General features: G+C 50.1%; 2 protein-coding genes across 4 annotated transcripts; one reads left to right on the top strand and one right to left on the bottom strand.

Annotated features, from left to right (window-relative positions):
- Positions 1-8,891: 8,891 nt before the first annotated feature.
- Positions 8,892-15,343, top strand: LOC120699097 (protein IQ-DOMAIN 1-like). 2 transcript variants are annotated; one of them, XM_039982971.1, is made up of 4 exons: positions 8,892-9,235; positions 9,379-9,750; positions 14,012-14,497; positions 14,580-15,343. In XM_039982971.1, the coding sequence occupies exons 1-4, from the start codon at positions 9,110-9,112 to the stop codon at positions 15,096-15,098; spliced, it is 1,503 nt and encodes a 500-aa protein (XP_039838905.1). In that variant the 5' UTR covers positions 8,892-9,109; the 3' UTR covers positions 15,099-15,343. The 2 variants fall into 2 exon arrangements, with proteins under 2 accessions (XP_039838905.1, XP_039838898.1); XM_039982964.1 differs by having other exon boundaries at positions 8,918-9,235; positions 9,376-9,750.
- A 324-nt stretch (positions 15,344-15,667) lies between these two features.
- On the bottom strand, positions 15,668-19,601 carry LOC120699111 (putative aminoacrylate hydrolase RutD). 2 transcript variants are annotated; one of them, XM_039982979.1, is made up of 11 exons: positions 19,123-19,600; positions 18,816-18,999; positions 18,655-18,737; positions 18,460-18,560; positions 17,375-17,470; positions 17,232-17,285; positions 16,825-16,973; positions 16,627-16,744; positions 16,422-16,509; positions 16,122-16,303; positions 15,668-16,030 (listed from the first exon to the last, which is right to left on the bottom strand). In XM_039982979.1, the coding sequence occupies exons 1-10, from the start codon at positions 19,241-19,243 to the stop codon at positions 16,122-16,124; spliced, it is 1,176 nt and encodes a 391-aa protein (XP_039838913.1). In that variant the 5' UTR covers positions 19,244-19,600; the 3' UTR covers positions 15,668-16,030. The 2 variants fall into 2 exon arrangements, with proteins under 2 accessions (XP_039838913.1, XP_039838917.1); XM_039982983.1 differs by lacking the exon at positions 17,375-17,470 and having other exon boundaries at positions 19,123-19,601.
- Positions 19,602-24,091: the final 4,490 nt, after the last annotated feature.

The following is a 24,091-nucleotide window of genomic DNA, read 5'->3' on the forward strand; positions in this document are numbered from 1 at the left end:
GGACTGTTGAGCTGCGAGGTGAGCCTCGAGGTCGGACCGCTGAGCAGCGAAGCCAACAACCTCCAGGGTGAAGTCCTGCTCCCGCTGCGCCAAGGATTTCTCTCGGTTTGACACTGCGAACTCTCGGTCAAACACCTTCTTAAGGTTGGCTCCGTAGGCCTCTTGGTCCGCCTTGAGTTTTGACCGAGTTTACGCAGCGAGGGAGGCTTCAGCCTTCGTGCGCGCTTCCAGGCGGGTGTGCCAGTCGGAGAGGCGCTGGCGTTCGCTCTCCAGGGCAGACCACTCCCGCCGGAAGGCCACCTCGGCGGAAGAGGTTGCCTCCTCGATAGACTGCCGAACCTGCAACAGCACCTGGGGAAGGGGAGTCGCATCCTCCTCCGGGAGTTGGAGCTGCAGGAGCCGCCGGCCAAAGACCACCTCCAACTCCTCCTCTGCAACCGGACCGGAGCTGGAAGTGGGGGCTTCCACTGTGGCACTTGTCTCCGGCGCCCCCGCTGCCGTCGTGTCGGGCGCGGCTGTGCCCAGCTCCGGCACCCCCGCTGCCGTCGTGTCGGGCGCGGCCGAGCTCAACTCCGGTGCCTCCGCCGCCGCCGCGTCGGGTGCGGCCGTGCCCAGCTCCGGTGCGTCCACCGCCGCCGCGTCGGGTGCGGCTGCGCCCAGCTCCGGTGCCTCCGCCGCCGCCGCGTCGGGTGCGGCTGCGCCCAGCTCCGGCGCCTCCGCCGCCGCCGCGTCGGGTGCGGCTGCGCCCAGCTCCGGTGCCTCCACCGCCGCCGCGTCGGGTGCGGCTGCGCCCAGCACCGGCATCTCACCACCGCGTCAGGTGCGGCTGCGCCCAGCACTGGCGCCTCCGCCGCCGCAGCGCCGGGGGCCGCGGCGCCTAGAGCCGGCATTTCAGCCACCGCGGCATCGGGTGCGGCAGCACCCGGCACCGGCGTCTCCACTGTCGCCGTGTCGGGCGCGGCTGCACCCAGTACCGGCGCCCCCGTCGCCGCCGCCGCGTTGTGCGCTGCGGAGTCTAAAAATGACACGCCAGTCAGCATCACGTCATACGCCACGAAGCTAGCAGCAGGTCGCCGTACCTGTGGGTACCGCATTTGCTGTCGCCGTCGCTGTCGACGCCGAGGCCGCCGACGCCTGGGCACCTGCCGATGTGCCGGCGACGGTAGAAGAGCCGCTGGGGCGAGGAGCCCTGGTAACAAAGCAGAAAAGTCTTCAAAAAACAAAACAGAGCACCAGCGCAAGGGAAGAGAGCAGGATGACACTAACCCAGAAGTACCGGGTACCCAGCGTCCCCGGAGCCCGGGCCTCTTCTCTTGCGGCTGCAGCTATTGCTGTTGCTGCTGCTGCCCTTGCAGCTGCGATGCAGGCGCAACCCGGGCTTGCTCCCGCTGCTACTGTCCCTGTGGCTGCGGCATGGGCGCAACCCGGGGTCGCACCTGTTGCTGCTGTTGCCACCCACGTGCCTGCTGCCACTGCTCTTGCGGCTGCTGCTGCTCTTGCTGCCGGCGGGAGGAATTCCTCGGCGGCGATGGTGGTAGTCCAGTCGCCCCAGAGGGCCCGTGGGGGCCGGCAACCCGGGAGCTACCCTGGCCTGCACCCTCAGAAGACCTCTGGCGCTTCGCGGCGGGCTCCGAGACCAGGGTCCCGTCGCCCCGGAGTAGCCTGCGCCGGCCTGCGTCGCCCGACGATGCACCGGAGCTGCCCTGTGCCCGGCTGGAGCCGGCTGCGGCCGCGCTGCTAGCCGCGGCCTGCTTCCCCTTCGTGGTGGCGCCGGGTCCCGCAGCGCTCAGCGTGGCCTGATCCCCGGATGCACCAGGGATCCGGAGCCCGCGGTTCGCGTAGCCTCCGGTCTGGCGTGGGGCCAGTCCCCCGTCGTCCAGAGTCGGCAAGGTTGCCAGCACCGCCACCCTCGCGGAGTCCTCGCAGAGGGGGACTACGCTCTGCGGGAGGATCAGGTTTTCCGGGATGAAGGTGTCCCCAGTCATGTTCCGCACCAGAACCTCCAAGGCCTCCTGAGTCAGGTCACTCCCCTCACCGCGTTGGGTCCTGCTGCAGTCGTTGAGGCCGGTGAAGTTCCACGTAGGACGCGGCCGCTGCTTCAGGGGAGCGATCCGGCGCTTCACGAAGTCTCCGAGCACGTGCCACGAGGTGAGGCCGCTCTCTGCCAGTGACCTAATCTTGTCCAGCACGGAGTCGAACTCCGGCTGCAGCGACGGCTTGGCCCTCCAGGATGCCTTGTCGGAGGCGGGCCCCTCGGTCGGCAGGGCGAGGCGCTCGTTGGCTTCAGTGGTGGCGATCACCCAGTCCCTGCGCCACTCCTCCCACTTTCCGCCAGCAAGGCCGGGAATGTAAGGAGTCGCCAGGTCACTCCTCACCTGGAAGTAGTACCCCCCCACCTCGTCCTTGCTCCTTCCGGACCTTACCAGAATGAAGAAATAGCGGAAGAGGATGACGCAGGGCCGAACTCCCACGAACATCTCGCATAAATGCACGAAGATGGACGTCAGGAGGAGGGAGTGCGGCGTCAGATGCTGAAGTTGGAGGCCGAAGTCTTCCAACAGCAGCAGCAGGAACGAAGAAATCGGCAGTCCCACGCCGGTGGAGATGTGCGAGATAAATAGCACAAACTCCCCGGCGCGGAGGTTGCCAAGGGGAACCGAGCCTGCTCACACCCCCCAGCCGGTCTCCTGAGCACTCCATCCCAGCAGACGGCGCACTGTGTTCAACTCTCCCTCGGTCTGGTAGCGGCGGGGATGAACAAGGGATGCCATCTCTCGGTGGAGTAAGAAGCGACCTGTGTGGGGGAGAAAGGGGCGAGGAAAGCTCGAAGGCAAGGGGCGCAAAGGTTGGAAGGAAGAAGGCGAATGCGGGAAAGTAACCGCGGAATGCGGATTCATCCCATTATAAGCCCGATTCAACCGACGCACTCCGGAACCGTCGCCAGAACCCAAGCGACGCCCGCGCCTGGAGTTAACCGCCCAGTCCATGACATGGGGGCCCAGGCCCACCTGGCGGGGTGAGCGGGTAACGAATAAGGGTGCGAAAAGACGGGATCTGAACCGTTGCCCACGCGCGCGCGGAGCGAGGCGGAAGCCGAGCTGACGTGCGCGCATTAAGCGCTGGCGTGGCCGAGCTTTTCGGGAACTGCGCCGGTGGTAAATGATCCGTTTACTCTGGCCGCAAGAATGCCGAGCGTCGCGCACATGACTAGGTGTACCACTGTGCGTGGGGGCCACGAGTCAATAAGCCGTTGCGATGTGATGAGGCAGCGAACAATCCGATGGATGGTCAAGGCCGGTCAAGACCTCTGCAGCAAGAAACTTCAAGCTATGCAGAGCCAAAACGCAGTAGTGGCCCCACCTGCGGGTTCGTACCTCCCCCAAGGTGGGCCCGGGGGCCACTGTCGGTACCCTGTAGCAGGGGTACCCACTCTTACCGCAGCAAGACAGGACCCTCATAGTTATCCGTAACTACGCGTAAGGACGGAGTAGCCAGGCTCCACCGGACAGGCTCTTCCCTCACCAGGCCAACGGCCCCGGACCCGTTCCCCGCCTGGGGATGGATCCGGAGACGCCACGTGTCTCTAAGGGATGGAAGCTCCGAGCTGACAGCCAGGCCCGGACCCCCCATAGGGGTCCGGGGCCTCCTGCGCCGTCCGGACCCCCCTTACCGTGCGGGGGTCCGGAGACGCCACGTGTCCCGGGGGCACGGGCGCGGGCTCATGCGCGAGTCCTCCGCAAGGGGGACTCGCCCACCCACCACATTTAATGCGGATGGTTGACGCATGCTCTGCCGCCGCAGCACGCGGGACAGCCTTTGACAGGCCCCGCTGTGCACCGCGTATTACCAAGGTGCACAGTGCAGCCGCCTGTGTCGCGCCCGCGCAGAGCCCGTCAGCCGCATTAAATGGATACGACGGCACAGCACTTTTCCATCATACCGCCTACGCCGCTCCCTACACAGCCGTTCAGCTACGTGGCAGGCGACGCCGCTGGCTACGACAGGCGCCGTTCCGACAAGACAGTGCCTAGACATGCTGAACGGGAGACTCCAAGAGCAGGCAAAGATATCCAGAGAAAGATCTCCTTTGCCTGCAACGCCATAATGATGAACAGTACTATATTTTATACCGCATCACTGGGCCCACTTGTCGGGGTCCCGGCAGCCATGTACGCGCCTCCCTTGAGATATAAAAGGGAGGCACTCGCTGTGTACAGGACAGCTCCAGACAAACACAAGCTCTCACACTCTCGTGGGGAGGCAATACAACACCCAGTGGACGTAGGGTATTACGCTCCGGTGGCCCGAACCACTCTAAATCTTACTGTGTTCATCGTGTTCTTGAGGAAGATCGTTCTGGGACTAGCTAACCCCCGAGTACACACCCTCTGGGCTAGGGCGGGTGCCTTCCGCCACCCGGCCGTGGTTGCAGCTCCACGACACATACGATAAAGAGTAAATTGCACCCATAATATATTAACTTATGTGGTTGTATCACTTTAGTCCAATAAATTGTAAATAGATACATGAACTTGTCAAAAGTGTGCACCTACAGTCACACATACACCACAGAGCGTATTTAGATCACAAGCTTTAATGTGGAGAAGAGGGAGGGCCCTAATGCAAATATCTCTTGGTTGATGTTGGTCTCCGCCATGTGATGATGCTCGCGCTATCCGGTTCGATCCGTGATAGCTCGTTACACATGATCATATATCTGTTGTTTGTTTTTGTGGCCACTCTTGATAGTGTGACATCAAAATTTAATGTTCTGAATTCTTGAGGCCTACAATATTATAAGCAAATGCACAACGAGTTGAAATAAAAAACAAACCAGAATATTGTAGTCCGAATAAACACTAACAGTACTAGAAATTCATGCCTGGTCCATAATAATCACACGATAAAAATAGATTGTTTCAAAAAAAAAAGACTCTCATAATGGTCTGGGTGCCTGCCTTGAGTTGGCGTGTAACATATATAAATTAGATACTATTGGCATTCACTTTTGCACTATTAAAAATGCGTTAGTGCAAGTAAAAAGGTACTAACCTCATTAATCAAATTGAAGATCATGCTCTCCGGATATTTTTTTTTTGAAAATAGCTATCTAGATGTTTTACTCGGATCATTTGAAGGCCGCCGATTAAAGGGAAACACATGTTTGCATTATGGTCCTCCCTCTTTTCCACATTAAAGTTTGTGATCTAAATACGCTATGTGATGTATGTGTGACCGCAGATGCACACTTTTGACAAATTCATGCATCAACTTGTACATTTTACAATTTGTTCAACTAAAGTGATACAACCACATAAGTTGATGTATGATGGGTGCAATTTACTCTACGATAAATGTTAAAACAACAGAAGGCCTACAAACCGTTGGGCGTGACCCTATTCACGGTGCAAGTTGGGCTAATCGGCAAGGCCTCCGAGTGGACGAGGATGAAGATGCAGGTGAGGGTGAGGACTATAACAGCCCAGCCCGTGTGGTTGTCAGTACTAAAAAACGATTTGAAGAAATACTATATTTTTTTAGAAACAGACCGAAATTTAATCTGTTTTTACAAATAGGTGAAGGTATTGTAACAGTTAACTCTCCTCTAACAATCGGACGGCCCCATTAGCCGCCCCCTAAAAATGAGGTCATTTTCAGGGGATCAAAATCCGGTGGCGATCGAGCAGCGGCTCTTGGTTCCAGATACACAGTAGTCCCACACAGTTATCTCTCTCATCCTTATCTCCCACGCATAGTCCTCTCCCTCATCTTTATCTCTTCGATTTCTCCACACCTAGCCTCTTCCTCTATCTCCTTCCCTCGGCTCCCATGGCGCATCCACAACTACTACGCTCCCACGCACGCCTGAGCTCCGGAGCGGGGGAGGAGCAGCGGTGCGCAACGGGAGCGGCAGCAAGCAGTGGCGGCGGGGCCGCGCGTGCGGCGGTCGGAGCGGCGCGTGCGGCGGGGCCAAGCAGCGGGGGTGGGAGCGGCGATGGCGGTGCCACGCAGCCGCGGCGGACGCACAGCGGGAACAGTGCCAAGCAACGGCAGATGCGCGGTGATAGCGGCGCCAAGCAACAGCGGTGGACCCACAGTGGCGCGCAAGAGCGACACATACGGCGGCAGCTTAATGCGCAGCTGGAGCGGTAGCAGCTCCACGCGGTGGCAGTGGTGGCGGCTTGGGGCAGCTCGTGGTGGCATCGGTCCCACCTTTTTTGTTTTTTAGATCGGTTTGTAGGGGCGGGTGACCCCTTCATCCGTCCCGATAAATCCATTTTATCCACTCTTATAAATAATATTTGTAGCTACGAGAAGTAGGTGTGTATAGTGCATCTGTCTCTAAAATTATGTTTCTACTCGTCCCTACAAATCACTTTTGTAGTAGTGTGTTGGGCCGGGTTCAATAAACGTACTAGTGCTGGACTAGCGGCCAGCCAAGGAAAATAATAGTGTCACACTGCTTAGGTAAGAGGAGCTAGACCAGATTAAATAGGTGGCTTGAGAAAACTATTAATTCTAGTTGTAACTTTTTTTGTGAGCGAGGACGAAAGCACAAGAGAGTTAATTAGAATGTGTGGTCCGGTGATAACAGTTTGAGGAAACTTATTCGGGTTGAAGCGGCAACGAAGAAGATTGGAGTTTAGTCTTTACTTTCTTTCTTTGTTTTACATCTTTTTTCTTGTATTTATGAAATTTTTTATTTGAGATTTAGAGTTTTATAACTCTTGTAACTCTTTTGGCTGTAATCATTCATATATGAATGATCAAGGCCAGAATATTTTTCCCTAATCTAAAATATTGGACCTTAGATGGTACTGCACGACAGAATGACGAAGGGAGGGGGCTGGTGTCTCAACAATTTTTTTTGCTAATTAATATATTTAACACTCTATTCTACTGGCTGCAGCTGGTGGCTGCGGCTGGTGGCTGGTGCTGATTTGTTGTGACAGAAACTTACTGCTGGTTGGCTAGTGGCTGGTGGCTGGTGCTGGTTTGGTGTGAGAGAAAAATACTGTTAGTTGGCTGGAGAAGTAGCTAGCACAACAGAGTATTAGCGGTAGAGAGATCTTACTAATAATATAGAGGAATATACTAATAATATAGAGGAATATGTGGTTGCTCTATTGTTATTTTGAACTGTGACTCTAGGTATTTATACATAGAGAGCCGCATGCACTCAACAGCCTCTATTTTATCTTAAGTTTAGAAGACTAAAAAATGCACTCTAGCAAACATTTTATTTTGGGGAGACCTTGGTATCTCCTTCTCCACCCTCTATTCCTAAATTCTCTTCTCCACCCTCCATTCCTAAAGGGTATGTAGGAGCCCTCTATTATAAGTTAATTGAGAGTTATTGTTGAAGTTGAAGCAATTTTTGAAGCCCCTATAAAATAGAGGCATCCCCATTTAATAGTTAGAGGGTCTAATTTAGGGGTCATTACTGGAGTTGCTCTCAATTATATGAATAGCTGATCGGAGAGTTCTATAAATATTTCCAAATAGATGGGATCATTATTATAGAAGTTAATCCCCGTACATGGTCGGATTAAAAAGGATTCATTGGCTGGTCATTCCTTTTCTAATTGAGATGAATGGAATGTTTATTTATCTGAAAACAGGTAAAAACCAGTCAAATTGCTTTGATTGCAAATATCATAACATATATACACTAATACAGAAAGTTCATGTTGTCCCAATTTCCCGGTGACTAAAGGGTCCAAGCTACAACCGGGACTAAGGAGTCTGTGGCACTTAAAAAAATTATGTACCTGGCGAGATTTGAACTGTATAGCTTCCTTGCCACCCCACCTACACAACACATTTAACTCTAGTAGGGATACTATTTTTGAACTAACCCGTGGAGGACCCTTTAGTCCGGATTGATAACACCAACTAGGATAACACCGATCCGGATAAAAGAGTAACCTTTTAGTCCCAATTGGAGCCAAAAGTCCCTCATTTCCAATTGGTACAAATGAGGGACTTTTGGTCCCAGTTGGTAGCTCCAATCGGGACAAAAGGTCCCTGACCCCACGCCCACCGGCCTAGCCGTTAGACCTGGAATTAAAACTTTCATGGATTCCGAACCCAACGACGGCTGGGATAAATGTGCGGACCAAAGACTGTTTGTGTAGCAGTGATATCCTTGCCTTACTTTTACAATGGCCATATCGCACCACTTGCCGGATCCATGATATGGTTGCTGCTACCTAATAAGACATGCTTTGTCTGTAGTTAGTTCCCTTATAATTTTTGTGTAGACTCCAAGCCAAGCTAGTCATCTCTAGACAGCTTTGCGGCTCAAACCGTCGCCACAAAGGGTGTTCAAGATCTCCAGCCGTTTCATCCTACTCAGCATCAGGCCCTCCAGCTCCGTCGTTGTATCTTGCAGATGCCTTCAGTACCTCCATCTGCACGTGAGCTTTCTCCGCAGTACTGGACTACCGGTACTGCACCTACCAACTGGGCACAGATCTCTATCCAGAATTCTACTTCCAGGGCTATAGTGAATTTGTGATCTCTAGTGAATGTCTCTACATTTTTACTAGTACATGCTGTTGCGTGCTGCTACACACGGGTCCGCGAATTCGACGTTATTTTCAGACATAGAATCCCAAGAGATTTTTTGTGCGTGTTATAGATTTTAATTTCACGTAGTCAAATAAATGATTTGGGAAGCCAGTACTAACAAAGAAACTTTTGTAATTCAGTTGGAGTTTGAACGGTCCAAATTAAAGCTAAACAAAACTACAAAAGAGAAAGAGACAGTAAAACTGTTGCTAGACAATGCAAGACCCTACGGGCAACGAGCCGACGACGACTATAGGGAAAATCGGGTACATACCTGCGGAAGCTAGACCAGGAAGGTCCACGGGCAGAGAGAGAGATACGATGCCGCCCCCCCCCCCCCCCCCGGGGGGGGGGTGCGCCCGGGAGGTCCCCGTGGCCGGCCGGGCCCCTCCTCCCCCGTGAGCGACGTTAAATTGGCGCCATCGCGCGGCGTCCATCACCTCCATTACTGCCCCTCCTCGCCGCTCCCCAGATCGGCAGGAGATTTTACCAGCTTGTCGCCAGCCGGGCGGGGTGATCGCGCGGGCAGGGAACCATGGGAAAGAAGCACGCCGCAGGTAGCGGCGGCTGGTTCGCCGTCGTCAGGAAGGTGTTCCGGCCGTCGTCATCGTCCTCCGCCACCACCTCCAAGGACAAGGACACCGTGCAACATGGGAAACAGGTAGGCGCCCGCACACGCCAGTGCGCGCGGTTGCCACGCTGGCAGCCACCAGGGCTGTTCTTGCCACGGCATGCTGCTGAGTGCTGATCGATCATTTCATTTCATCAATGGCGGTGGGTTGATGCGGTCATGGCATGCAGCAGGACAGCGCCGGCGAGGAGGCGGAGGAGGCCGCGGCCGGCGGGGCCGAGGAGGCGGAGGAGGTGCTGCTGCTGGAGCACTTCCCGGCGTCCGAGACGTCCGCGGAGGCGAGCAACGAGGGCGGCGACGCGGAGTCGTTGCTGGCGGCGCCACCGCCGGTGCGGACGGCGGAGCACCGGGGGGCGGGCAGTGGTGGTCTCCGGGACCACGAGGAGGCCGACGACGACGACATGGAGCGCGCACGGGCGCTAGCCGCCGCAGCCGAGGCCGCCGTGGCCGCGGCGGCCAGGGTGGTCCGGTTGGCGGCGCTCCGGCGCCTGTCGCGGGAGGAGCGCGCCGCCGTGCGCATCCAGGCCTACTACCGCGGGTACCTGGTACGTAGCACGCTCGCATATGCCCAGCCCAGCCACACTAGTCGTGTACTCGTGTACGTCGTCTTCATGTCTCGCTACTTGCATCTCTCGATCAAATTAACCTCGCAATGCTAACAATTACTCAAGCAAGTATATTTTTCCTTAAACTTACTGATCATGCATCATATAGAGTTGATGCGAGCATAGGATCCCGATATATTCTTTTATCTTAATTAAGAATTAACCTCGCAATGCTAACATTTACTAAAGTATACTTTTTCTTCCGCTGGTATATATACTACCTCCACCCAAAATTACAATTTATTTTAACTTTTCTAGATACATATGTTATGCTCCATCCTAAATTACAATCATTTTAGCTTTTAAAGATACATATATTATACTATGCACCTAGATATATACCGTAGACACGTTGCAAAAATTATGTATCTAAAAAAGTCAAAACGAATTGTAATTTAGGTAGTAGAAATGAATTGTAATTTGAAACGGGGGAGTATATACTAACATATCAATATTAACTTTTAGTCTCTCACTCGTTAACATGAATGCTCTGGATGTATTGTGTTAATCATCATCATTCGCAGCTGAGATTGCATTGTAATTAAGGGATTTTATGGTCTATTTGGATGGACTAAAGTTGAGTACTTAAATTTAGCATTTATTATCGTACTTTTGCTAACATTTTTTTTAGTTCTAGCTAAAGTTGAGTGCCAAACTTTAGCATCTATTAGTCCCGGCTAAAGTTTAGCCCATCCTTATGAGCAGCTCTGTTTGGACGGTTTAGTGCTAACTTAGTACTTGCACACATTCACATTTGGATCCAAATAGAACCTTAGCTAGCAACAACCTTCTCGCATTAATTGGTACACCGGCACGTAGAACTGTTAAACTAAGAAAAAATACTAAGAAAAAACAAGCAGGAAAAGGTGAGTGGTCAGTGAGTCCCGTCGCGGTAGGTGGCGAGCCCTTGTTTTTGACAGGGTGGACCGGGCAAGAAGTGAGATCCGGGGTTAAAATCAGCCGGTGACTTTTAAGGTGGCCGGTCTAGGCAAGGCAGAGCCCAGAGGGAGAGGCCGCATCATATCATCGAGGTCCAAGATCGCATCCATCGCTTGCTTAGCGTTTAAGCAGAGGGATTTATTTGGCGACGGGGAATGACAGCACGGTGACCAGACTAGCTTGGTGTGTGTGGAATGTAATCATGCATCATCAATTCCACGGGTGGTGATTAATTAATTAGGTGTGCCCGTACGTCGTGTACTAGTGCTAGTGTGCTTGTTGGGACCCAATACAATCACCCAACGCATACATGCGGCACCTACCGAACCAGCCCAGCCGAGCTCAGCAACTGCAGCGTTAATGGCGGTGGCGGGCACGGCCGCTTGCTTGTCCGGGTGGATGGCTGCTGGCCGGCGACGGTGGTGCCACCGCAGCTTTGCTCGATCTCTGGCTCACATGGTCTGCCGTTGCAGTATGCCGGGCCTGTTTTGGTGTGTCTAACTGATTCTACTGCATCTATAGTGTTTTCTTTTTTCTTTTTGCATTGTCTAGGCTAAGTCATGGATATATAGATTACTGAAAATTATTCATCCGTTTTAAAATGTAGGTCGTTTTGCCTTTTCTAGATTCATATATTTTGCTATATAACTAGACATATGTCATATCTAAATGCATAGTAAACACTATGAATTTAACAATGCCAAAACGACCTATATTTTAGAACGGATGGAGTACTTAGGATCTCTCTATATATAGGAGTGTAGGAATATAGTTACTAATTAATTAAAAACTTGATAAATTAATTAGTAAAGAGAAACACGTGCTTCATATACAAAGAAGTGCACCAGCAGGCTGATACACAAAGGGTTAGGTACATTAGATCAGTTGTGGCGACAACCAAACACTACCCAATTACAAGACTGTGCAATGTCTACTTTAACCTGGACGGGACCGATGAACAAAGAAGCCTGGATTTTCCTTGGCGATCGTACTGCTTATGTGTACCGAAAGGATGTGCTGTGTGGACTGTGGTGCTCGGTGTGTACCACATAATTAATTAACATGCCTTTATTGACCCAACAAATCCCGATCACTATGAACAAGAGGCACGCATGCTAATTCTGTAGATACTATTCCCTCCGTTCTAAATTATAATTTGTTCAACTTTTTTAACCCCAAATTTAACCACTCACTTTATTCAAAAATATATACAAAATATCACTTCTTTTTTGGCGTGGTTTGCTTTATTAATAAAAGTTCTTCAAGAATAACTTAAATTTGATTATATTTGCATAATTTTTTTTAAATAAGATGTCTCGTCAAATTTGGGGTTAGAAAAGTCAAATGAATTATAATTTAGAATGGAGGGGGTACTAATGCTATAGCGTAGTGCTGATCCATGATTTCTACACCAGCCTCCATTACGAGTGTGCAACGGAAATGAGTGCTCAAGTTGGTTCCTTCAATGCTCATTTATCCTCCTCCTTTATATTAGACTAAAATGCACTGGCAGTCCTTAAACTTGTGAGGGTATATCACATCCATCAACTCCGCAAATGTATTTCTAGATTCATAAACTTTTTAATTGTTCATCACAGGTCCATGTATGCACATAACGCTGACATGGTGCCCTTAGCTTTCTCCTTCACCATGCCACCTCCCATCTCTAGTCTTCCTCTTACCTGGTGGGTCACTGTTGATCCACCCCATTTGCTGGGGCGCTCGATAGCCCAAACAGGGTTGGATCAGAGAAATTGAAAGAAGAGGGAGATAAATGGGACGAGAGACGTATAGTCAGCATGCCATGTCAGAATTGCATGCACATGTGGATATGTATGGACCTGTAGTGAATAACTTTACAAGTTTGTAGATTTAGAAATGCACTTTCGGAGTTGGATCTAAATAACGTACCCTTACAAGTTTATTATGGACCGCCGATGCATTACTCTTTAGATTAAGGGATAATACAATTCCAAACTATAACGGCTTCCGTTTCATCCATCCTAAACTCTACCATCACATAAGACTAAGGCTCACTGTATCGCCAAACATATATATGTTCCTTGAAAAATACAAAGTTCAAAATTTATATGAAACTTCATTTTAATAAAAATTGGTCAGTGATCCAAAGAAAAATAAGCAGGCTTTTCAAGTTTTCAGTGGGTAAAATTCTAGACTGGGTAGTGTATCCATGCGCAGAACATTGGAAATATCAAATATGCATGTGCTCATTATATTTTTTTCGTCTGGAAAAAGTCATTTAATTTTGGACCTGTTTGAATAGGCAGCAACATTATGTATGTGTATACTACAATGGAGTTCCTTTGTTATAAGGGAGTTTTTCAGATGTGATAGTAGTGGTCGAGTATGCAAGTATTATGCATGTGTATATTACCAGCGTCTGTGTTAGTATGGTGTTTCACAAAAAGATAAATTAAGAGGGACCTTACAACTTTTCTTGGGATTGGGAATGCTATACACAAATCCCTTCTCAATTTAGTTATTATCCCCTTCAGTCAAAATTAATTGATGTTTTGGACACACCACTACCTCAACACTACCTTGCTTTGGCCATTCTTTTCTACCGTAACATATTTACAAATCTAATGAATTTATTAAACTAGGACATCATTTTTCAGGCAAGGATGCTTTTATGTATTTCCAAGCTAAATACGTTACAAAGTTTCAAACGTTTGGTAGACAAATTCTTAAAAGATTAGTAAGATCTTGTCTAGTGCCAAGTGTTTCATACCGGAAAAGAGTAGAAATATTAATTAGTTATAAATCAGTCTTACGATTAATCTGGCTGTAGAGCAGTGTTAGTCTAAACAGTAAACGCTAAATAGTTGGTCGCCTACCGTTTAGCTATTTATTCGGAGTAAACAACCGTTTAATCGGATTAAACTTTCATTAAACAGGATAAACAGCTGATTAAATGGACACGATTGGCCACAGTGAACCGTTTATACGGCGTGTACACAGGCTAAACGGCCATATAGGCGAACAGTGCTGCAGAGTTGAAAGTGTGTTTCCGTTTTGGATAGAATCCGACCACTCTTCCAAGAAAATGAAATCAGTTGAAAGTTGGATTTGCAAAGTAGTACAGTGATTTCATCCTCGAACAAAAGTAGGGATATTTTTTTTGAACAAACCAAAAGTAGGGACATGATTTTGTAGGTATCAGATGAGTACATCTAATGTTGTCTCTTTTGAAGAGTTTCTAATGTTGTCTCTCTCTGCACTTTTTGTTTGGGTCCTCCAGGCCCGGCGAGCCCTGCGCGCGCTGCGCGGCCTGGTGCGGCTGCAGGCGCTGGTGCGCGGCCGCCAGGTGCGGCGCCAAGTGCACCTCACCATGCGCTGCATGCAGGCCCTCGTCCGCGCCCAGGCCCGCGTCCGGGCGCGCCGCCTCGCCGAGCTCCCGCTCCTCCTCCCGCCGCCGACGCCTCCGGCCAGCCGCCCCTCCCTCTCCCACCAGCCGCGCCTCGACCTGGCGTTGGTGGGCGACCACCACCAGGACGCCAGCGACGATGGCGACGTGGCGGAGGACCTGCTGCTGCTGCAGCAGCGAAGCAGGAGCAGAGCAAGGCTGCGCCGAGGCGACGGCGACAACGGCGGCGGGAGGAGCCCCTCCGCAGGCTGGGACGCCAGCAGCCGCACCCTGGAGGACGCCCGGGCCGAGGGCGCCCGCCGGCACGACGCCGCCGCGCGCCGGGAGCGAGCGCTCGCCTACGCCTACGCCTACCAGCAGGTACGCCGATCGCCGATGCGTGCGGCCATGGCATCTCAGGGTTCCTTTCCATCTGACGATGTTTTTTTGCGGGCGTGAGCAGCGGCAGTGGCAGCGGCAGGAGGACGAGAAGGCCAGCCTGGGTTACCACTGGCTGGAGCGCTGGATGGCCGCCACGCAGCCGCAGCAGCGGCCGGACGCGCCGGACCACGTCAAGACGACGTACCAGGGCGCCGCCGCCAGGACGGCGTCTTACGCGGCGGCGGCCGCTGCTCTCCCCGTTGGCGTGCCGGAGAAGACGGTGGAGATGGACATGTCGTTCCGGAGTCCGCTGAACCAGGCCGCCACGCCCGCCGCGCACGGGCGGCCGCCGGCGATCCCAGGCTACATGGCCGCGACGAGATCGGCGCGCGCCAAGGCGCGCCCCGCGCCGCCTTCGCCGACGCACGGCAGGAGACCTTCCGGCGACGGGATCGCCGGAGACTCGTCTAGCTCGGAGCAGAGCGCGGGGCAGAACGGCGGCGCAATCGCCGGGTACAGCCCGGACTGGAGCTGCACGGGGGACTGGACGCCGCCGCGGCTCGGCGTCAACACGCGCACCAGCAGGGTGGCCTATACCTGAGCATGGCAGTGACAAAGTCCGGTGCATCGTCATGAGCGCGGTTGAGATGTGTTCGCGGCTCATTTTTGAACGCTTTTGTTGTTCACAATGTGTATAGCTTGCTATGTTTGCGGCCAATGCCTCTGTAAACGCCCGTATACTTGGCCAAAGGATTGCGAATAAAAACTCAAGAATTATAAATCTTTTGTTATGCCTGAACTGAGATCGAAGATTTTATTTATCTGTCCAGAAAAAATTGTATGCTAGTCTGTTTCCTTCTACTTTCAAATATTATTTGGAGATCAAAGTGACATCTTCTGAACCATTTTTGCTTTCGGTTGTTATGACTTATGCGCAAGCGAGTCAAAAGCGAAAAGCATTCTGATGAGAAAAAAAATGTGTACTTCATTTATGTTGAACAACAATACAACCTCACTGGATTGCAGAAAATGACTTGCCTCTCACTCACAAAACAAAGGGGGCAAGTTACAAAACAATTCCATGGAGGACCAGTCTGTCACATCCAGACTCTGCAACAGCACTTTTGCCGGAAGTACACTAGCCCCGTTTGGTTTTGTAGCGCGCTAGTAAATAGTGACACTTTGACCGCTTATTACGGTGTCAAACAAAGTCAGTTTACAAAATCAACTTCAGAACCCCCGCGCTAGTGACCCTGAAGGATCTAATGAGGCATTTGACGCGCGATTAGAGGATGATTACTGTAGCATCACTGTAGCAAATCATCGATTAATTACCGTCATTAGATTCGTCGCGAAAAGTTACACCATCCCTAAAAAGGTTTTGCAAATAGACTTCATTCAATCCTTCATGCGGGAAAGATTCTCTTCTAGCGCTAAGATTCTAGCTGCATCCAAACAAGGCCACTATCTCTGAATTCACACTTGTCCAAAGAACGAAGAACTTCCACCGTAATCTTTCACTGGCTATTTACTCTGCAAGATAAATTTTCTTGTCAATTCCTAGTTTCCCAATAGCAGCTTTATTCGGAAATTAAAGGAGTATCCCAATTCAAACGGTGTTTACCTATAGCGTGGAAGCAGAAACTCTGATAGGCTTCAAAACTCTTAGGGCCCTCCTTGCGTGCTCAAGAATAACGTAGAACACTCCAAACAAAAAGAGCAAAATGAGATGGAGCTTCCCGAGTAGGTTGTATGTAACTATGAGGTAATTCACCCCATCACCACCTCGCTTACGGAGAGAACCAGCTGATCCAGCAAACACCAGAAGTCACTTTGGTTATCTAGTTTAAGAAAAAGATTTATGTTGATGTTTTTACATTCATATCAGAGTAATCCAATATGCGATTTTCCATTAAGGACCTACCATCAGACTTCTTTGGAAGGTTTGACCACTCCTCCAGGTCTGTATTCGATTTTGATGCCTTAATCATCTCCATGAGGGACATATTAACCTGCAAGAAAACTTGTCAGTAAAAAACACTTCCACAAATTACATTTTTTTTGTGATAATCTGGAGAAGTTCTGTGAAGAAATCAACAAACGGTGAAGTCTGACAAATCTATGTTTACCTCAGCTGGTCTTTCATGACTCACTAGGTGGCCTCCATGTAGCTCAACCAGTTTGGCAGCAGGCTGGAGCTTTTCTGCAAGCATCCTTGCATAATACAACTGAGCAATAACATCATCCCTGGAGAAATGCCACCACATAGGTGATCAGTATTTTGTCGATCATCGGGCAATAATGGGATTACCTGAGCTTTCAGTTACCTTCCATGAATGATTAGAACAAGGAAACCTGCTAAGCGAATTCTGTCTAATTCTTTTGTTGAGAGCTTATGTGTCCAGCAAGCATTCAACTGCCCCTCAAATCCATGTCTGGATTGCATGCCACCAGATGACAAACCTTTCACGTATTCCTGAAAAGAACAAAAAAAAAATTCAACTTGTCAGATACGTGTATATGAAAAATGGCATGTGCAGTATATCTAATGGGTTATTTTGCATCTTTAGCTTCTATGCGTTCTTGTTCATGTTAGTGCTTCAGATATCATAAATGTTGTGGCATCTCTGTCACGACCTATAATCTATTATTTGAACAGATAGGGGTTAGCGCTGACCTCCTACACTGTGACAACCCATGCTACCTTGTCCTACAATGCTTCTAAATTTCTTACCTGATAAAGCATTTGTCTTCTGGTACTTGATCCAACAACTTCCTCAAGGTATTCCTGCAGTGTGATATAATTTGTAAATTAGTTTTCTTTTGCATATACAATGAGCAGGACTATTGGTAGAAGAAAAATTGGTGATCACCAACCCTCGTATAATGGACTTCAAGATCAAGAATCGCTCTCTGCTCAGGAGTTCTTGCCCGTAGAAAACGATAGGCGAGAGATATCGTGTGCCAATCGATCTGGAAAGGAAAATGTCATTGACATCGATCAGGATCAAGTTTATATTTTTTTTCCTCTCTCCTAATAGCCAGGCCAGTGCAAGCACAATGACAGGAACAAAAAAAAAATAGTTCTTCACCATACACAACTTCTGACCATGTCTAAACATAAACAAAAAGTCTGGCTGACCAACTTATAGAATAGTTCAATGGGCTTTGTTGTGAAGAACGTGAACAGTTTTGTTTTAGTAATTTGAAAAAAAATACAGAACGTACATGAAACCTTTTCCATGGCTATGTGGCCACTCTAACTTGGAGCAAAATGACAATGGGAACAAGATCGTTTCCAAAAAAAATCCATATGCTACAAAAAAGAGTCCACATGTAGATATCTCTGTCCAAGGTGCTCTATCCAAAAAATTGTCGAAAACTTTAAAATCTGAGTGGTGTACTCAAATACAGTCCAGATAAGTCGCAATCATATAGCAAAATATTTTATCCTTCCATCAAATATCAATAGTTTATTGAAATCACGAGGTAACTTGATTTTGCCTTTCTTCAAAAAATATCCAAATCAATTTTGATGTTTGTCCACCATCAAAGATGTCAATTGTACCACTGAATTCAAAGCGACCAAGCAGAAGCTTCACCCATGCTTCCCTTCCGCATGACAAAGTCATTACCAACTGTTGATTCTAGCCAATTTTGACTATTCCTTCCGTGCTAGCGATGTCTTGCCTGGAAGATTTTGATTTCACACCTTAATTTTATCGTATCATGTTTCGGTTGATTTTTTCAACCCAATAATAGGCAGTCCAGAAGCCGGAGAATGAATTGCAGAAAGCAACAGTGTACACACAACAGCAACAAAAAAAAAAACCACAAAAATATCCCCCGTCTGATTGCGACTGAAGTTTCAGACAAGCGGAGCTTTTTCTGAACCGGTTGGAAAGAAATGCTGAAAAGTGAGACGATTTGCAGCATGTGAATGGCTAGGCGACCACACCTACCTTTGGGATGCACTGGTAGCCTCCTCCTGTCGTGTTGAGCAGCGCCAGCGACGCGACCCTGTCCGGCGCCATTGCGGCCAGTTTGGAAGCAATCATGGACCCTGTTTCAGATACAGTTTGTCAGGCAGGCGACGCTCGTGGACTGGGAAATCTTCAGCAACACCAATGACGGAGGTTGAATGAAATGTGTCTCACCCATGGAGTGGCCGAAGACATGCGCTTTCCGCCATCCCAGGTGATCCATGAGCGCAAGCGCGTCCTTCGCCATGATCGCCGTCCTGCCAAGAAACATCGTCAGGAACATCGAGCCGGCAATGGAGGAGAGTAAGAAGAGGGAAACGTGGTGCACAACGCACGTGTACTGCGATTTCTGCTCCGGTACGGAGCTGCGGCCCATGCCGCGGTTGTCGTAGCAGCAGACCTCGACGCCCTCCGCCGCGCCGGAGTCGTCGCCGGCCGGGGCCTCCTCGTCGACGGGCTCCATGGCGCCGGTCAGGCCCTTCACCTGCGGGCCCCACGACTCGTACGTCCCCGCGAAACCTGCGTTTCGTCCGATTGGGTGGAATTCTCAGGAAAGTCGAATTTGGGACAAGAACAATTGGAGAGAGAGAGAGAGAGAGAGAGAGAGAGAGAGAGAGAGAGAGAGAGAGAGACGCGCCGTACCGATGATGAGGAGGACCTTGGTTGCGCCGTGGCCGTACCGCTGGTAGAAGATCTGCACCTCCTCCTGCGCGCCGGCGACGGCGGCCATCGCCGCCGCCGCGGTCACCACGCAGTACGGCATCCTCCTTCCTCCTCGCTCCCGGCAACAACAAGATTACAGGAATAGCCGGCGGGGGCTCTGGCTCGCCTCCTCGATCACTTCGCCGAGATCACCATCAGCCAAGCGCTCCGAGGCAGAGGGAGGGGCAGGGACAAGATTGTTAGTATTTGTGACGGCCCGTCCGGCCGCCTTGGCGGATCCAATCACGGATTCCAGGACGAGGCGGAGGTGGGGAAAGGCTTCTCTTTACGAAGCCCAGGCGGAGACGGAGGTGGAGAGGATTGGCGGGAGCGGGAGGAAGGAATGGCGGCGGGAGCTCTCTTTGTAATCGAAGAGAGAGGGGAACACGACGACCCGGTGTCCGACTCCGGAATACTGTAGTATGAGTAAACCCATTGTCTTGATGGGGGATACTGGAGTCAAACTATTATTTGACCGCGTGTGCAGCCGTGGTGGGTCCGGGTTCCCGGATCCTCTCTGCCTCTGGGATGTGGGCCGGAACCGGGTGGAGACTGGTTCAAGTCAAGCCCGACATGCCTGTTCAGGGCCTGTTTGATTTAGTAGTGGTAGGTTAGTGTAGCAAATTTTAACCATCATCATTTGGTGGTAGTAAATAAACGCAGTTTACAAAACTAACTCCACAATCCCTACACTACTTCGCGAGACGAATATGAGGCCTTTAACCGTATAACCAGAGGATGATTATTGTAGCATTACTGTAGCAAATCATAGATTAATTAGTCTCATTAGATTCGTCGCGCAAAGTTGCGTCCATCTGTGAAAAGATTTTGTAAACAAATTTTGTTTAATACTTCATGCATGCAAAATTCACTTCTAGCACTAGGTGTGCTAGCGTGAACAAAACAAGGCTGACAAAGTAGAGTACTTTTTAGAACTAGTGGATTGCCCGCGCACATAATTCATTTGTAATCTTAGTGGTAATTATCATTATATGATATAGTAGAAGATGTTTTGAAGTACATGAAGAAATTAAAAGTAGTATGTACATTTTATAAAATCTGATGAGGAAATGAAAAAGGAATGTCGAAGTTATAGTTTTAGAAATTTCTATTTTTTTCCAGGTGTAACCTAATAAAATTGTAACGGATCTCAGTTCGTGAAAACAGCCCAGATAGCAGATGTAGCCCAGATATACTTAGGGTAGTAGTGTGCATACATTGAACTCCCAAGCGCACACCAAAGCTAAGAAATCATTATACACATGAATTCTTCCAAGGAAACAAAATATAAATGGGCAAATGGCTTTGATACACGGGAGTCATTGCCTGATCTCTTGATAATAAAAGAAGAGAGGTGCACAATGTTTGATAGTTACATTTAAATTTAGAAATTATATCTCAATTTGGGTTTAAGAGTCCAAGTCATTGTATTTTAGGGGCTATATGCGTGTTATTTAACTCCATGCACTGGGCAAACACCACGGTTGATTATTTTCACCTACAAAGATGAAAAGATTATTTCCAGTACTCATAAATCGACCAAAAGATTAATATCGATTGAAACAACACAATTCAATAAGGACAATATGAAACTTTCTTTGCTTGTTTGGCACGAAGGACAAATGCTTGTTGCCATGGTAACTGTAACACCCCTGTGTTAATCGTGCTCGCTAATACCGAGTTAACCCGCTAATCGTGGACTCGAGTTCGTCGTTAGCGTTAATCGGGTTCGCATAGTAATCCTTGTTTTAGCGATGTTCGATCTCGTTTTTGTCCTTGATCTGAGCTCCAAATCAATTTTCGCCCAAAACAAAAGTTGTAGATCTTTTCTTCCTCTACAACTTTTATTTTGGCCAAATTTCATGTTCCCATATCAAAAATTGAGTTCTAGCGGGTCAAACTGGAGTAAAAATCATTCAAACGAGTCAATAGTGAGAGCTCCAGCGTTTTCACTGTTTTGCCCATACCGACACCGGCGACCGTCGGCGCCGGCGAGCTCCTCCACGCGTCGCTCATCCCGGCGTTCCTCGGCGTCTGGGCGCCGCCCTTATCCTCTCGCGAGCACGGGAACCTTCTCCTCCCTTCTAGCCCTTCTCCTTCCTCGGAGCTAGGTCGAGCTCGAGCGAGCAGAGACGAGTTCGAGCCGTCGTCGTTCGTCGCACCGGCCAAAGCTCATCACCCCGCCTCGATTCGTCGCGCCCGGAGCCGCGCAGACTCGCCGTCCACCCACCCCGACCATCCGCGAGCGCGGCCGTGCACAAATCCGGCCGAAATCAAGCTCAGACCGCCGCTCGCCATCACCGTCCGACCGCCGGAGTTCGCCCTCTCGTCGACGACCCATCTCCGGCCCTTCCCCGCCCAAAACGAGCCCCCGGTGAGATCCCCTACGACCTCCTCTCGCTCCCCGACCCTTTCCCCAATCGGTTTCGGCGCCGCCGCCGTCGAATCACCGCCGCGCCGCCGTGAACGCGCCGGCCGCCGCGCGCGCACGCCGTCCGCCCCCCTGCTCCAGCCCGCGCGCCGCTGCAGCGCGCCCTAGGGCCGCCTAGACTCCCTGAAGCCGCGCCGCCCGCTCCCGCCGCTGCCGAGCTTCGCAGCGGCCGGAACGCCGCGCGCCGCCAGCGCCACCACCGCGCCACCCCTGCTGCCGCCGCGAGCCGCCGCCGCCGTACCCGTGCGCGCCCCTGGGCCCCGCCCTGTGCGTGCCGCCTGCCGCCCCGCACCTCCGGCCGCCCCGGGCCACGGCTCGGCCAGCAGCGCCGCCGGCGGGGAGCGCCGCCGCGGCTGCCTGGCCGTGGCCCCGCCCCTGCGAGCAAAAGCAGAGGAGGGGGAGGCTGCTGGGCCGGCGCCCACTGCCAAGTGGGGCCCGGCTGTCAGCGCCCCCCTTTTTATCTCTTGTGTGTTCTTTTAATTATTTCGGATGAAAAATTCTTAATTGCCTAGAAATTCACAGAAAAATGCGAAAAATGCCAAACAAATTTTGTTAGGTTTCTAAAATCATGATCTTCAGAGGAAAAATGCTTAAGCATGCATTTTATCATTTTTGCTCTGCTGAAAATTCGGTTTGCGTTAAACCTAGTTTATTTATTGTCGGTAGTTCCATGGCTCTAAAAATTATGAAAAATTCGCAGTGGCTTACTCATTTCATGTATAGACCACTGTAAAAGTTTCATGACCAGTTGCTATGCACTTTTGGGTAGATCTATTTATACTTCGTTTACTTGCTAGGGTTAATTCAATGTTTTGTTAGCAGCTTTAAATATTGGGAAGGTTTGGGTGTCATGCCGTATTGCTTTCACGTTGAGCTGGTACCTGGTGTTGCTAGATCGTGTATGCAAGTTAGGGTTTTGCTTATAGTTTGCCCTAGCCATGCTCTTTTCTTTATAGAAGGTTGTTAGTAGTTGTTCTTGGAAGGAAACACTTCAGGCTAAAATGAGTTCTTGCATCGCATCATAAGCACTCATGCATTGCACTATATCCTAACTGTTGCATGGTGTATTTTTATTCGTGTAGACGCCGCGAACGAAGTCGCCTACGAGTTGATCGCTGAGCCGGTCTAGGAGCCACGAGTAGAAGAGCCGCAGAAGGACGCCGTTGAGCCCGCTCCAGAAGTCCTCATTAACCCCGCTGACCTGCAAGGCAAGCCCCGGAGCATAACCATAATTTAAATTATTCAATATTTATTTAAGTATTTGTGCATTTAAGTTTTAGGAGTTGTATGAAACTCTAGTATGCATGTTCTCCCTAGGTACCTATGAGTCCATACTAGTGTGCAGGTATCGTTAGCTATGCTCTGCTAAGTAGGATTTCGGTAGAAGTCGAGTGATTGCTGTCACTCGCGAGTTTTAGGATCTTGTTTCCTTAGCTGTGGCTTTGAAATGAGTTGTTGAGTAAAAGGAACTGGAGACCGGGCGGAAATGAGTTGGATGAATGGTATAGAATGGATGAAAAGAAATCTCTGCCTGTGTCGATTGAGGACCGTTCCGTTGTTGGCAGTGCTGATCGAGGATTGAACAGTACTAACCACATACCGGAAGTAGGAGGTAGTCGAAACCGGTGAGCTGTGTACCACTTTACAGCGGTGATTTGAATTCCGTCATGCTACGCTGGGCGTGGGAGTTGGCGGGTGTTGGATAGGATGCCGCCTCCGGGTTCTCCGGGAGTTCACCGCGAGGGGCCCATCACCTGGGTTTTAGCAGGCGTAGTTCAGATGCCGTGGTAATGATGGAAACAGTTGACGCGCGTAACCCGACGGGGTTTACATGCGTCGTGTGAGTTAGGTCCACCTTGCAAGGTTAAATCGGATCGATTCGCCGTCTCTCTCGGTTAAGAGAACCTTGGTCACTGCGTCACATCGTAGTAAAAGATTGAAATGAGATTGGAAAGTTGAGATTATGAGATATAACTGTGGTACTCTAAAAAGATAATATGATCAACCATGCGTGCTCTAGATATTCAGACAAACCTAGATGGTATTTGTATGATAAATTTGAGCTAAAATATTGAAAGTAAGGATCCACTATTAGTAGCTTTTGAACAAAATAACTCCAGAGCCAAAAAACTTTGCATGTCTAGATAGTGGGCTAAGTATACCCATAGTCGGGTAAGTCTTGCTGAGTATTAGTATACTTAGGGTTTGTTGTTACCCTGTTTTCAGGTATTTTTGTTGCTGGTTGGAGCTATCCAGGATTCACGTCGGTGGGCTCGATGTGACATCCTCACGTCAGCGTAGTTATCGTTGTTTGTCTAAACTAAACTTCTCTTTAATTTCCGCTGCATTTTGAACTCTGATATTTTACGTAAACTTGTTTGTAAGTTCTGCTTGTAAATGAACTTTGAGAACTTTAGTCTGCTTGTAATCATCTGTGCTCGTCTTCGTGCGAGACTTCCGGTGTTTTCGATCCTTAAC

The sequence above is a fragment of the Panicum virgatum genome, chromosome 1K, assembly GCF_016808335.1.
Source record: "Panicum virgatum strain AP13 chromosome 1K, P.virgatum_v5, whole genome shotgun sequence".
In the NCBI taxonomy this organism is placed as follows: Eukaryota; Viridiplantae; Streptophyta; class Magnoliopsida; order Poales; family Poaceae; genus Panicum; species Panicum virgatum.